Below are 14,908 nucleotides of genomic sequence, written 5' to 3'. Positions count from 1 at the left end.
ACATATCGCTAATTTATTAAACACAGTAGAGATATATATCTTTGCAAAATATATAATCACGCTCCAACTCGCGTGTGTTTCAATTGTATCTCTATATCTTAATGCTTAAGACTCAATTTTTGTGGTGAGTTACAGCTCGTGCAGAGTTAGAGAGAAAGTGATGGGCTTATATAGCAATTCACACATAGAAAAGAGAGACGGATAGCTATTGCATGTTTATATTAAGTATGTAAACTACGGATTTTCGGAACGACAGCTTTTTTGTGTTTTATGACGAAGACATAAAATGCTTAATAGGAAGTAAATTTAACCAAAAGTTCACTAATTCACCATAATTATCAAGATTCCATTATTTCAATTTTACACGTTTTATTCCGCCGTACTGATTTCTAAGTCTGAGCTAAAAGAGCCGAAGATATAAAGGATATATTTTTAGTGTTAGCTGCCTTATTCTCTCTCTGCGCCGTGTTGAGTTCAACAAGTTAAAGATATAAAAAAGTTATATATATATATCCCAAGATCGAAATTATATAAATCACTCTTCTCTTGTTAGCGATACATTTTGCCCATCTCTATTTTATAGTAAGATAAGAAGTTCGTTTCCAATCAACTCTCTCGTATTGTATATGCCTTTCATAATGTTATTGAGATATATAAGAAACATAATTTAACCGTTGACTATGGCAGCTAGAAATATGTTGTAGTATTCAGTAGATAGAAATAGCAGAAGTAAATATAGTCAAATTGATAGATTTACATTTTTTTAAGAAGAATTTAATTTTTAAACCAGGATTTCAATAAAAAATCGTTTAAAGTTTTAAATGTTTTATTACATTTATTGCAACTATGGAGACATAATTAGAGATCGTATATTTGGGTATATAACCTCAAATTTTAGTTTGTTACATTAAAAAGACTCTTGGATGCAAATGCCACAGATAACCATCTGTATATAAGCAGGTATACTTTGAAATAGATTTCTCTTGATAATTTATCATAGATTACCAGGTAAACCCATCCGAATATTCGATCTCTATATAACACATATACAAATTAACGTTCGCTGAAAAATATAAGCATTTTATATTCTCTGCAAAATATAAAAAAATATATTTAAGTACATTATTTTCCTTAAAGGAGAACAGATTATAAAATACAATGTCGAATGCTTATCTATTATTTAATCTGGAACAAAATTAAAATCTAATGTAAAATTATATTCATTTATATACATTGTTAATTTTTCGTTAAGATATTACGTTTTATTACACATGGTGGGAAAACATAGGTTTTCAATGTGCATTTTCTTACGACTAATTTTACGACTAGACCATCAGTGGACTAGAATACATAGTATAATCTCAATTGACAGACTGAATTGTTACATTTTAAAAATGCCCGTTTTAATATCAGTATTAGTTTACACAATTATATTTTTGATTCTATACATCCTTATATAGATATGTAATAGAATATATTCCAGTGTATTGTATTGTTTAAATATTTATATGAAGTGAGGAAATATGTTCAATTACAATTTAATATTTCGTCGTTGTCAATCCAACATCTGAGCTTGACTTTTCTAACCAAATAAATAAAAATACTATTTTGACTCAAAGAAAATGTTAAATATGACAGTTATAATATGTGTAGGTACTAGAACTTGAAACTACAAACAAACACTCAAATGATAATCCGGAGTCCCGACATTTTCTGACAAGAGAACAATTGTGTTATTGACGCACGATGTACTTCGAGTGCTTGTTTACATGCTTAAAATATAACAGGGCACTTTATTCACATAGACGAGACTGTAGGAATTCTTTTTGATACAATCTCTGCAATGTAAACAGCTATGTATCTTTGGCAGTACAGGGATCCCATTGGAACTGAAACACGGCTTAATTCAAATATATATATTTCATTTGTCAGAATAGAATACCCTTTTAAATCATAAGATACTCCTAAATATGTATGTTAGCCCAGCCGTGGGACTTGCGATCGTGAGTCGCGGGTTCGATTCCCGGGATACAATCGTATATAATTCACACTTTGTGCATCAATTATATAGGATAGATAGTAGCGTCCTCTGCGTACCATAATACCACACAGCGATCGTCAACCTGTCCGCCAACCGTGGCGATTGTCATATCCCCCATAGACATCTTCAGGGGAGGCCTATACCTTACAGAGGGTGTCTATGTGCTGGATCGAGGATGTATCGTGTATTTCAAATAATACAGGAAATTTCATTTGTATAAATTATAATTGTTATAATAAATACCAAATAAATAAAAACACTGCTTACGTGGTTTGTGTATGTGATTAAACTGTGAAGAATGTAGCTTATAACATTGACGAATATATATATATATATATATATATATCTTCACGTAAGCCGTAAGAAGTCCACGAACTTGCCAGGCTCTTCTTGGTTCCCTTTCGGAACCTGGCTGTAGTACAAAAAAAACTTAAAACCAATAACACGCCATCAACGCTTGCGGTGACGCTGAAGCTCTTTTTTCCTCAGACCCTACCTCGTCCTTCCCAAAGGTACGGTACGATGCTTTTGATAGCACAGGTATTAGTAAGGCTAACTTTGATATTGGTTTGACAACGATGATTTAACAGCATATTGACAGTGTCTATGAGGTTTTTTTTTTTTCAATAAGGTTTAACAATGGTTCCACAAGTGGTCCAGGTGGACCCTCACAGAAGACTCCACGAGGGTGTAGTTAGTGTGACAAAACATGCAGGTTCACCATTCACGAGCAGGGGTTCAATAAAATTGATCTGATTTCGATAGTGAAGAACTAGAATGTTGGCTTGACCTTACAAGAATGGGGCGCAGGTAAAACTTTAAGTAGCTCAACGAATATTTCTTGCATAAGCTTCGATTTTCAGTTTAATGTGCCGATTTTTCAGGAGTGTAAACGGAGTTAATACAACCTCCGGTGTGTGTGCTTACAAACTTTTAATTTTTGGTTGGAACCCAGCCGCAATGCATAGATAGATCTAATTTTCACATTTTTGTCGAGTTTTGAAATATCGAAGAAAGGTGTGGGGTCCACCAGAACCAGGTAAATTTTGAAAGTAGTCTATGAGAAAATAGTCTGGGAACATATGGACTAGCACTTCTTGATAAAGTCTACAGCTGTGTAAAGCCTGTGGAGGGAGTGGGAAACTCGAGCCTCCTCAGACGCCAGATTGTGCCTCTCAGCAAGGAGTGCCCGTGCACGTTCAGCGTCTCTTGCCGCCGTCCGAGTGATGTGAGCAGCTTCCACACGCAGCGCCGTGTTGCGCCGCTGCAACTCCGCTATCTCTTTCTTACGACCTGAAATCATTTCATTTATTCATATTATTAATCATATTCGAGGCTCAAAAGTTCTCAAGTGTCGATCACGAGCCGTGTGACCCAGCGTGGGTTGGCTCTCCCTAACCCTCTTGCTCGAGATCTCTATAATAGGCCTAAGGTATCTCCTGCTAGCCGTAAGAGGCAACTAAAATGGGTTCGCGGACGTTGAGAGCGTAGCTTTTATCGTTCACTCAATGCAAACCCGAAAATGGCAGCAACACGTAGTGGTCTCGTGTTGCTGCGGTACAGTGCGAATGCCGGGGGGGGGGGATTAGTCCCCCCCCCCAGAATGTGCGACTTCTGCCGGCTCCTCCAAAGGTACTTAAACGACTAACAAGGGGGAATCTCATATAACCCTATCCTTCCCCCAGAGGGCAGGGTATCTTGAATCCATTCAGAAGATTTCCCCCTGATACCAAAAAAGGCCCCCTACTGAGTGGATCAACGACATAGTCAAGGTGCCGGAAGACGCTGGATGCGGGCAGCGCAAGGCCAGTCATCATGATGATCTTCGAACGAGGCCTTGCAATGGGCGTACGACCATTTATAGTGACCATTTTTGTGCGTCATGGGAAGAATGTCAAAGGAGCCCAATTAGGTATTAACTAAAATCAAACTGAACTATAATGGCATTCTTCAACTTGAAGCAACTAGGGTTCCAAACTCACTTTAATTTGAGAAAGGCTCCCAACAAAAATAAATGGGTTTTCATTCAATTCGTTGATCAACGATGTTATCGCGATAAAACCAGTTCCAAAAATATTTCGACTAGCGTTGTAAAATAATGCAACCTTTGTGGATTCCGAAGACATTAATGTTAGATGGTAATAGTTTGACATCTGTCATGTTTGTCATCAAATTAGTTCTGCTGTAATATAGCTAGCATAGCGATTATCTTGTTGGTTTGTTGAACACCTTGTGAATTCTCCCTGGTTACATCTGTTCAATACGACAGATGGGAATGTCGGATAACATGATACAACATGTCACCACTACTTTCATCATTATTTCAGCCATATATAGTCCACTGCTGAACTTTGGCCACTTCCAAATATTTTCTTAGTAGCGGAATAAAAATAGTGTAGATAATGATATGAATAAATTACTCACCAATTTCAAACTCTCTGTAATTATTAATGGCGGCTTCAATTCCGGGCCAACATTTGATGTGATCCACCTGACAGCCAAAGTCCTGGACCTTATCAGAGTTCCCATTGAACATCTCCCGCACACCCGCTGCCGAGTTTTGTGGCTCGTCCATCGAAGTAGCTTGAGAGGTCATCATCATTGTAGGATCTAAATTACTCTTTAACGAGATTATCTTTGATATATTAGGTATGTTTATATTAGGGTAGTTTTGAAACGGTTGTTCTAACTTTAGCACTGGTTTTTGAATGTTTTCGCTGTCGAAACCGGGGTTGAGATCTCTCTTTCTCGTGTCTTGTCCGCTGAAGTGTTTCACGCTGTTGTCTGCCATCTTAGACAGTCGATTCAGCTCTGAGAAGTTCTTTTCCGCCAGAACTCGTATGCTGTCGCCGTCCTCGCAAGATGAGTCCAGCCTTTTCTTTATCAGATTGTTATTATCATTGACGTGCTTCTTGATCTCTGTCAGCATCTGTAGCTGATCGTTTGGATCCAGTTGTGGTTCGCTCCGTAATTTCGGCTGTTTAAGAATTTCTTCCAGGTTGTTAGTGCCGTAACGGCGTTTTCTGTCTTTTATTATTTCAAGCCACGCTCTTTCGTATCCTGTAATTTAATTGTTAAATTTTAGTTTTCTTGACAGCCTTCAAAATTTAGCCTGTCGCTAATATGTATGTACGAATAAAAGGTAATTCATAGTGATTATTTTATATATGAATTCAGACAAAATAGTAAATAACGAACAACATTTGCTTTTATTGATTCGATTTGTTTCACAGTTAAGGATAGACATTTTAAATTACTCTATGATTTATGCAACAAAAGAAGTGGTGCTTTTATTGAGAACCTTTCTCGTGGAGGCAAAAACATGGAAGCCAAGGTAAATCAGGAATTAGGGGAGTTGCCGACTAGTTTTGCGCAGAAATTTTTTTTATATAGAAAGTTACGTTTCAGTTCTTTTAGGCATGTTACGCTCAGAGTTTTGAGACACTAAATTCTTCTTAGAGTGAGAATGTAGGCTAGAACCTGGACCTAGTACGAGTTGTTTGTTGGATATTTTTCATCATCATCATCATCATTTTAGTCGCAGAATGTCCACTGCTGGACATAGATCTCCCGAAATTTCTAACAGGACCAGACCGAAAAGTAATGTTAAATTCACAAGACTACATTTTTAACAAGTTTTTATTTCTAATCAACAATGTATTCACCTTCGTTATCAACAACCTTTTGCTTCCTATACAAATCAATGCCGGAGCGGTAAAAATCAATCGGTTTTTTTGTAAAAACATGTTTACGGAAACGAGATTACTTTCCGGTGCCCTTGTAAACGTTTGATTATATATAAGGATAAGAATTGGTAAATATTTCAACTGACCACATGTTATATATTGCCTACCTTCTTTATATTTAGGTGTGACTTTCACTAGACTTAACTGCGAAAGAAAGGTTTGCTTTCGCTGTCGAGATGGTTCGTTTTCCATAGTTTTCCAATCCACGTGTGTTTCTGATATTGTTACTGAGATTCGTGACTTAGTTACTGTGGGTTGACTGTTCTCATTGAAGATGCGGTCTAATCGTCCGGCCGCAATATAAGCTGCGGCTATGGAATCTCTCTTTAAAATCCTCTCCATGCGTTCCAATTCTTTCTCTGGGGAATAAACAATAATATTTCACAGATAAAAGATGGTGATATTTGTTGTAGACATTTCAAGAATACTAATTTATACATGATGGCATTGCAAAATCTGCGTAGTCGTTAAAAATTTTATTACTAGTAGGGTAGACATACATTTTATCAGCACTAGTTTATTATTAAAAAGAAGTGGTGGTAACACAAGAGAATGAGTTGCAGACCACAGAAGCGTTTGGATCACTAAAGGAGTTGGTTTTTGTAACTGTGTTATATTGAAAATGTATACACGCTTTATAAAGAAACTAATATATATATTTAGTTCTGACTTGCATACGACTTCCATATAACGGGTCCAAATGCCACACAGCCAACGAAATACTGCAGTTTGTTGCAAACTATATCTTTAGATCGCATTGTCGTAATGATCATCAGATTTAATGTCATGATCACTTTTGTACGGCTATGTTAAAGGAAGAGCCTAATTGAAACCAGTTAAATAGATTGCAAACTTCAAATTCACAATCCATGATGGACTTCACGATATGGATTTGCTCTTTTGTCAAAATGCGTTCAAAAATTGTTATTGTTACAAAGCACGTGTTACAGAACCCTCTAAACAATAAACACGGAATCCTAGGATCAAGAAGTGTCGTGAACACGCGTGATATTGAAGTTATTCATGGATTATTGTGTACGGTTCTCGGAAATTTTAATCAAGTACTATCGCGAACTTACTAGAACTCGAACTTACTAGAACCTTCTCCGTGATATAAATAGGTGTACTTCCCATGTCGATAGTTCATTGTTATTATTCGAGTTATTAGTGACTATTGGGTAAGTTATTTGGACAGCGATTTCTAGAGCGATTTGGAAGCTAAGCTTGGACTAGGCAAAAATATACTTAGTGTTAAAGTAGGGTGACCATTTGATTTGTAAATAAAGGACTCCTTGTGAACCATTGATGTTTCATTTGGAGTCAGAACGCACGGTACGTAATATCATAAACGACTAATTTTTCATGTTCCTATATCTGTATTTTTCTAATATCGCATGATCTTTGTAGACATTTGATGTAGTTTTACATGTTTTCCGAATTGCACTAAAAAGTACTAAATCTAACTCCTTTTTTTCACTTAAAAGTTTGTTATAAATTGTTTATTTAATTCTTATTTCAGTTACAAGAGTTTTGTAAATGAAATAAGAATTGAAGTTGAAGAAATACGATTGTGTAATATTCGAACAATCTAATTTACCTTTGTAAGCGTTCTTTGTGGCTAGATCGAAGCCGGCGAGGAAATCGATTTTTTCACATTCAGTATTATTTGGTTTGGTTTCGTAATCTTTGATTATGGAGTTGTATTCTCTCAGAGCATCTTCGTCGTAGTCGCTGTCCGCGTCGGAGCTGTCGTCTACCACTTTGACTCTTGTATTAGTAAATTCTTTGTATATCTCCGCTTTCATTTTGTCTGGGGTGATAATATTTTTTTGACTATCCTGATTTTTCTTCTGATCTTGTTTTTGCGTGTCTTTGCCATCTCGATTAGATAGATATTTCATCCTGCGCATCCGTTTTTTCTTTTCGTATAAATCTAATGAGCTCACCTCGTCGGGTGTTGATATTTTTGGTCTTAGATTAGTTATGACAATTTTCGGTTGCAACTTCGAATCCATTTGGTACGGACACGCTATAAATAATTTCTCATTTGTTTTAGGTGGTTCGTACGGCTTTTGGAATTCACTTTTGCTCTGAACGGGCGATTTCGAATGGTCTTTATTAACAAAAGGTGGATTCATTTTTTTCTCAGAATCCACTAGCATAGGGACTTGATATACTATTTGAGAATTCATAATAACTTTCTGACTTGGTGCTTGAAATACGATATCTTGTTTAGTTTTGTTAGGAGTAGATTGTAAGATGTTGTTTGATTTAAGGAGTTGAGCCTCTTTACTGACAACTACACTTTGAGTGTTTGTGACTTTTACTGGACTTTCTACGCTGCTTGTAGTACATATAGTTTCAATAGGCTTATTTTCACTAGATGTAGTTTTGTTCGCTTTGGCGACATCATTGCCGGGTTTATTGTTTTTTATCATCATCACGTTTGCTGGAAACTGTACGTTACTCAAGTATAAAAAATTTGGTTGCAGTACAACGTTTTTCGAATCTGCTTGGGAAGGTTTTTCTAATGTTTTCTTACTTTTAATGTCTTGTTCCTGCAATGTCCCTTGAGACTTCTCCTTCACGACGATCTTGTTGCCGTAAATTTGATTTTCGGTTATTAAATTCTCAAAGTCATTCTCGTCACAGTTCTCTTGATGTAGACGTTTAAGTGCAACAACTTTAGACGATGATCCGTTGTCATTGAGAATGTCCTCTTTACATTTTTTTCCTTGGCCGGACAGCCGTGAAGGAGCAGGCGAGTTTTTTGGATCGAAGGTCGATCTCTGCACTAGAACTTGGGGGTTTTGTTGTTGTATGGTGACCAGCATTTTTGAGTTTGTTGAATTTTTATTTTGTATAAAAACAATTTGATTTTTTTGTTCATTACTATTGCTGTCGTGTTGTTTGCTTATGAAATTTGATTTATTTGTTTCTATGTTGGGGTTGAACAGGGATCGGGATGATGCGGTAGATACTTGCGGTACGAACTGTACTTCTTGACATTCGTTTGTGTTCTCGATTTTCTGTTGCATTTGGTCATCAGTTTTGTTTATCATTTCAGCTGCATTTATTAAAGTGCTGATGCTGTTGGTCGCCGCGGGTGCAATCATCTTCAACTCCTTCGTTTCTGAGTCTTTAGGTGCGCTTTTAATTACAATATTACTTTGGATCTCTACTCGTGGTCCATTTTCAGGTTTTTGGTTCGAAAATGTAGAGTTAAAAGTAGGTTTCTTGATAACAGCTTGAAAAACATCCGAAGGGTTAGGAACGCATTTCATATCAATTTTGCTGATGGGAATGCTGGTTTTTAAGCTGAACCTTTCGTTTGTTTTCTTTTTTATTTCCTTCTGTTGTATTGGTATCGTCACAGTCGCTCCGGAGCCCTGGCCGAGTGACGTTATGTTCATTTTGGATTCGGTACCTTGATTTTTATTCTCCTCAAAAGTAGGATTCGTTGGAATTATAGCTGGTGTGAATTTTTCTTCATAATCCGTTTGAGTTTTGTGTTTCTCTATTATCTGAGGCTGAGGTTCAACAATTTTAGTTTCACTTATTTTTTCTTCAACATTAGAAGCTAAAGCAGTGTCTTTATTTGGGATAACTGGGAATGGAACGTATTCGGAAGTGGCAGGTTCCGAGTGTGGCAACGCAGCTTGGGACGGTTGAACTACACCCGGGTAAGAGACTGGTTGAAAAGCCGAATATCCCGGAATAGAGTAGATATAGCCTCCGTAATTGGGATAGCCCGGTTCCACTTGCTTTGTTGTAGTCACGCTTGGATTTGGATTAGGTATAGACGAAGGTGATATTTTTGGAGAGTGTGGTATTGGTTTAGGAGGTAAAAAAGCTGGAGTATCTAGAAATGGAGGGGGTTCATCTGTAGGCTTGAAAGGTTCTAATGGTTTAGTTGTTGGAACTGTTTCTTGTGCTACAGAAGGTCTCTCGTCTTGTTCGGATCCTATTGAACCCACTGGTTTCTGCCTGGCTGTGGAAATAGAAAGTTTATATTAAATAATGAAATATATTGCTTAGTTATCAAGAAACGCTAGCACGGCTATTAAACGTATTGTACAGTGAAAATCTATTTATATGAATGTCAAGTCAACTTTTGTTCTGTATCATTATGTCATAGTTTTAGTAAAGCAAGTTTTGCTTAGAAAAAAACAGATATGATTTCTAAAAATACGTAGTACGTAGTACAGAATACATTCAGTGGAAATTAAAAGCGTTAATAAATAATCAAGCGTATAACGCATCTAATAAGCTTTTCTATAAGCAACTCAGAATTATAAATGTTACAAGCAAGCATACAGAGTAAGGTAAGCGAACAAATTACACATTTTATCAAATTTAAAGGCTTCTTAATGCAACTGGGTGTTACTTGCTAACATATGCCGTGGATTTTATTTATAACCATCTACCCCTGCAGACTTTTTACTATCAGAATGTACTACTCAGTCACATTAAAGTATAAAATATAAATTAATGTAACTTATTTCAGAGCGCTCTTTTTATACAGTATGATTAGAAAATTATTATTGTTTACTTTGTTCCTACAGACTTTTGTACTGTTAAAAGTTATTATCTTATTGTATTTCAAGAAAAATAAAAAAAATAATTTTGTGATTCATAAATACTGAACAGCTGATTAACGACAATATATATTTGCAGCGTTTAAACTGTCAAACGCATGAAATTTACAGAGGACAGTCAAATGCTTAGCATAATCTTATATTGTATAAATGTGAACAAAATTCTTTAAATTATTTTCCATAAAAACCACCTATAAAGTATTAGAAAACCTATGAAAAAGTTGAATGAAGTTGAAGTCTTTCTCAAGGAAGACATGACAAAGGGAAACATGGTTTCGGTTTTATACGTAGATATTCCAGAGTGTTCACGTCATCATGAAAAAACTGGTACGAATGTCCGCGGAATATTTGCCACAAATATTGTCATTTTAATATCCAACATCGGGATAGCATATATTTTAATTTTATGTACAATTTATTGTATGAAGTATATACATTGGATGGACTTTGGCTATTACCAATTGGATGAAATTTGGCTATTTTCATTGGTTGGACTTTTGCTATTGCAATTGGATGAAATTTGGCTATTTCCATTGAATGGATTTTCGCTATTGCAGTTGGATGGACTTTGGCTATTGTTATTGAATGGATTTTGCCTATTGTCATTTAATGGTCTTCGGCTATTGTCAATTTCAAGTTAAAGAATGCAAGTTTTTGGAGCACGAATATCCACTACTTGTTCGTTGAAATTTAAGACATTACCGGGTTTAGCTTACACCTATTTAAGCACTCTCTGAGGAGCCTCGGCACGGACCGCTATCCTATATATTCTTTGTTCAAAGTTTCGAGAGGTCGGCAGGCTCGAAGGTCCCTTACGGAAATACTGACTGAGCGTCTTGAGAAAGAAAATCCCTTTATTTTCTTTTTATTATTATCCATTTAGGATAATTTACAGCGATTACTTGTATACATAATGAGAAAGCTAGAAGAGCCCAATTGAATTGAAAATAGAATTATATTGAGTTCTCCAAAAAGCATTCTTCAATTTATAGCTATGAAGGTTGCAAAGGCACCATGATTTGAGAGGAGTCTGAGCTGATTTTCCGATTGAAGATTATCCGAGATATTTGGACTAGAGAGATTGGTTATAGACGTAAAAGCTTTAAGGAGATGAATGTACAGCACATTCAAACTGACAAATGTGCTTTATTCTTAACTCTTCAGAGCTTTCACATGAATCATCCTGTATATTTATGCACGGAAATTATGAGTAATATTTCGATTAAAAGAGTTAGTCATCACAGTTTATTTAATAATCAAACAATACGGCTTCTATCTAACTTTGTATATTTATTTCTTCATCTATCACATCTTATAACAATAAAATTAAATAAATTGATATAGTAATGAGGTTATATAAAGCCTTGAAATCAAAATCGCACTGTAATTTCATATAACAGTGGCTTATTTTATATTTGCCGCACAGGCATACAAGAACGTTTTGCAAGAGAACAGCACGTGGAAGACCATCGCCCTTCCGCTTCGTGAACTCAGTTCCGATGAAGCTGTAAAAGCCTCCGGGCTATCAGCATCGACATCAACGTCAAGTAATAGTAGTAGCGACAGTCGGCAGCGACATTTGCACATGCATATTTTATCGCCCAATTATTAATCTACGAGACCTGAGTGTTGTCACACTTTCATCAAAAAAAGAACACATAACTTATTCACCTCTTTAGACTTCAATGTCAGAAGTGTTTTTTTTTATTAATTCTAATTTGTATCGCTAGTGTTTTTTTTCATAATATTTTTTTTCGCTTTAACTAAACGCAGACAGTTGGGAGAGGGTTGCTGCTATTTGATACGGATCTTTCTTCTCCCAGCTGCGAGGCACGAAAGCGTTTTATAATTTTTTAAATTTTTCTTACACAATTTTCTCTTATGGGTAAATACAGCTAAAATTTATACATTTTAACAATACAATTTGGAATACTAAATTATATATTAGTTGCTACATTATTTTATTTCAAGTCGCTCGGGTTGGGACCTCTATACGAATTTTTTTCTACAGATGAATTAGTATCATTCTATATGAGCGTTCAGTATGAAATGCTCTCGTGGTTCAGAAAGTCTTTCATTTTATTTAGGATAAATAAGCTTTCTATTTTTAAAACTTTATTTCCGTAGGTGTAATGTTGTCATATTTTTATACCTAAATAATGTTTATACTATTAAATTGTTATAAATACTTATTGTTATCCAAGTTATAAAGTAATACATTGGAAGTAATTATTTAAAAGAACAAGGTGGACCTTTTAGTAAACGCAGTGCGTTCGTAACAGGATAATAGTTAAATCAAGGTTTATTCTTTCATCAAACTTAATTAAGATTTTACTCCTAAGTGTTATTTATTTGCAATAAATATTATATTTATTGTGACGCTGTGCGGTTTTTATTTCCAAGACCTCTTTCTGAACCTCCAGACATTACACAGTATAAAATATCAATATAATTATTTAATGAAATCAGGCGTTATTTTGCAGAAGTCCATCCTAAGTAAGAAAAGGACCAATATTTAGCCATTTCCGCACATGCAGTGGTAGTGTGCAACAAAGTGTACAGAGTGACTCTGTGTTTGGCACTAATCGGTGTAACATAACTCCTGAAGATGCCCCGTGGAGGGGTGAAACACGTGTTGAGTGATTTAACGGTGGTAGTTGTGTAATTCGCATAGTTTGCCGCATGCGCATTTACTAGCGGGCTGGCGGGCGGTGCACTTTGTTGCACGACTACCACTGCATGTGCGGAAGTGGCTTAATATTGGTCCTTTTCTTAATTAACATAACTGCCATATAGTTTTGTCAATACAACCATTCCGTATGGAACAACTATGCAGTTAACTTCGATATAGACCACCTTTCTCCTAAGAACTATTTTTTCTATGATGTATAACCTACACGAAGCAAAACGCACACAAATAATTAGTGATCGAAGCATCGAAACCTTCATGTGTTTGGGTGAACCTATATATAATAAAGTCCCACAAGATATCTTAGACGTTTCGTTTCTTATTTTTAAATTTTAAATTAAGTAAAAGTAAAGTTTTTGGCCGGCTCTTTTTAACAGATCAGTGTTTTAAAGCCCCTTGTAGCTTTCTATTTATAATTTCGATATAATTGCGTGCGAATGTATATTTGTAATATAGATATTTTAAATTTCGAATGCATCTGAATTTTTAACGTATATACCTTCCATGCCGAGGTCTGTTCTTAAAGGCATTTGTGCCTATGCATCATCTGCAACCTAGCAGTCTCGGAAATCATTGATTTACCAGCTGGAGGTCCCCAGGACTCTCCTCCTTAGTCTAGCAAAACGGTCTGACATTAAGCGTAAACATTAGTTTCAGCTACCTTAGAATCTATGAGGCTATGTATCCAGGCATCTTATAATATTCTTAAAAGCAATTCTCTGGTTTTATTATTACTTAAAACATCTTTCATGTTATAATAGGATTTTTACAAGCTTTCGTGATCTAACTACAATCAATAACTTAGGTTAAAATATCATTTAAAACTCTCGGGAATTATAAAGGCAGGTATTTTTTTTGCCAAGCGTCTATATGTCAAAAGGTCTAATTATCTATATAATTATTTGTGCTTTTATCAAATAACTACTTGCTCCAATAGGTAAGTACTGCAAGGAATCTCAATGGATGCTTTGTATTTTTACAATTCTTTACATTTGCCTCTAGTTTTAGCGCCATTTTGGGCTTGCACAAAACAGATCTATAGACACACGGTACAAAGATAGTAAGTGATGTACTCTATTGTTATTTTTCTTTTTAAATTGACTCCTTTACCAGTTAGTTACGTTAGAAGTGATTTTTGAATGAATGAACGCAAATTTTCTTTTTCAGTTTTATTAAATAATAAACATAAAGCGATATGTTAAGTAGACGCCACTCCGAAGAAGAATCCGCCGATGAAACCGACGGACAGGCAGTTGTTTTTCTTCACAAAACGCAGGAACTTCTCCATTGCCTGCTGGCAGTGGCCGATGCCTTCACGCACCTTGTCCCAGTTAACGTGGATGTAGCCGAGGTCACAGGCAAAGTGCAGTAGAATCACTCCGCCTCCAAGACCGAAAGCAGCTATTTTACCTATCCTAGCAACCCCAACACCCGTTACCCATCCGGCAAAAGTACCTACTAACAAGTTCGTGCTAGAAGAACGCTTACTGATTTTATTTATCGTGACGTCGAACACTGAATCTTCTTTAGGCTTAGATGCAAATTTAGAAAGCTCGGACAGATTGAGGTCCGGGATCGGCTTTGCCATCCGGTGGCATCGTCTCATAAGCTCACCCTGAAGGTTTGTGCAGAGAATTGTTACAACGCTTTGTTTGACCGCTGAATATTATGTTGTGACAGTTGATTTCAAATGTCTATGGAAGAATTGCGTAGAACACATCATAGATTTTTATGGTTTTATAAATTTAACAAAAATCATATGAAAGAATATATTATCTAATAAGTAAAGTCATAAAATTGTAATCAATCATTTGAAACAATAAAAAAATTCTGT

General features: G+C 35.8%; 2 protein-coding genes across 2 annotated transcripts; both read right to left on the bottom strand.

Annotated features, from left to right (window-relative positions):
* Positions 1–3,128: 3,128 nt before the first annotated feature.
* LOC137925760 (kinesin-related protein 4-like) lies at positions 3,129–13,604 on the bottom strand. The gene is made up of 5 exons (XM_068769228.1): positions 13,574–13,604; positions 7,385–9,778; positions 5,895–6,146; positions 4,466–5,101; positions 3,129–3,334 (listed from the first exon to the last, which is right to left on the bottom strand). Exons 1-5 carry the CDS (start codon positions 13,602–13,604, stop codon positions 3,129–3,131), a joined length of 3,519 nt encoding a protein of 1,172 aa, XP_068625329.1.
* Positions 13,605–14,272: 668 nt separating this feature from the next.
* LOC137925759 (FUN14 domain-containing protein 1-like) lies at positions 14,273–14,662 on the bottom strand. Its single transcript, XM_068769227.1, has one exon. The coding sequence runs from the start codon at positions 14,660–14,662 to the stop codon at positions 14,273–14,275; it is 390 nt and encodes a 129-aa protein (XP_068625328.1).
* Between the last annotated feature and the right edge of the window lie 246 nt (positions 14,663–14,908).

The sequence above is a fragment of the Battus philenor genome, unplaced genomic scaffold (genome assembly GCF_028537555.1).
Source record: "Battus philenor isolate CCGP_79_NKW_IND1 unplaced genomic scaffold, ilBatPhil1.0.hap1 SCAF_27, whole genome shotgun sequence".
NCBI classification, from domain to species: domain Eukaryota; kingdom Metazoa; phylum Arthropoda; class Insecta; order Lepidoptera; family Papilionidae; genus Battus; species Battus philenor.
This window is presented reverse-complemented; position numbering and strand designations above follow the sequence as displayed.

Coding starts and splice junctions, on each gene's coding strand:
- LOC137925759 (XM_068769227.1), bottom strand. CDS start 14,662: ATGGCAAAGCCGATCCCGGACCTCAATCTGTCCGAGCTTTCTAAATTT.
- LOC137925760 (XM_068769228.1), bottom strand. CDS start 13,604: ATGCCTTTAAGAACAGACCTCGGCATGGAAG. Junction 9,779..13,573: donor AACAGACCTCGGCATGGAAG/GTATATACGTTA, acceptor CTATTTCCACAG/CCAGGCAGAAACCAGTGGGT. Junction 3,335..4,465: donor TTACAGAGAGTTTGAAATTG/GTGAGTAATTTA, acceptor AAATGATTTCAG/GTCGTAAGAAAGAGATAGCG.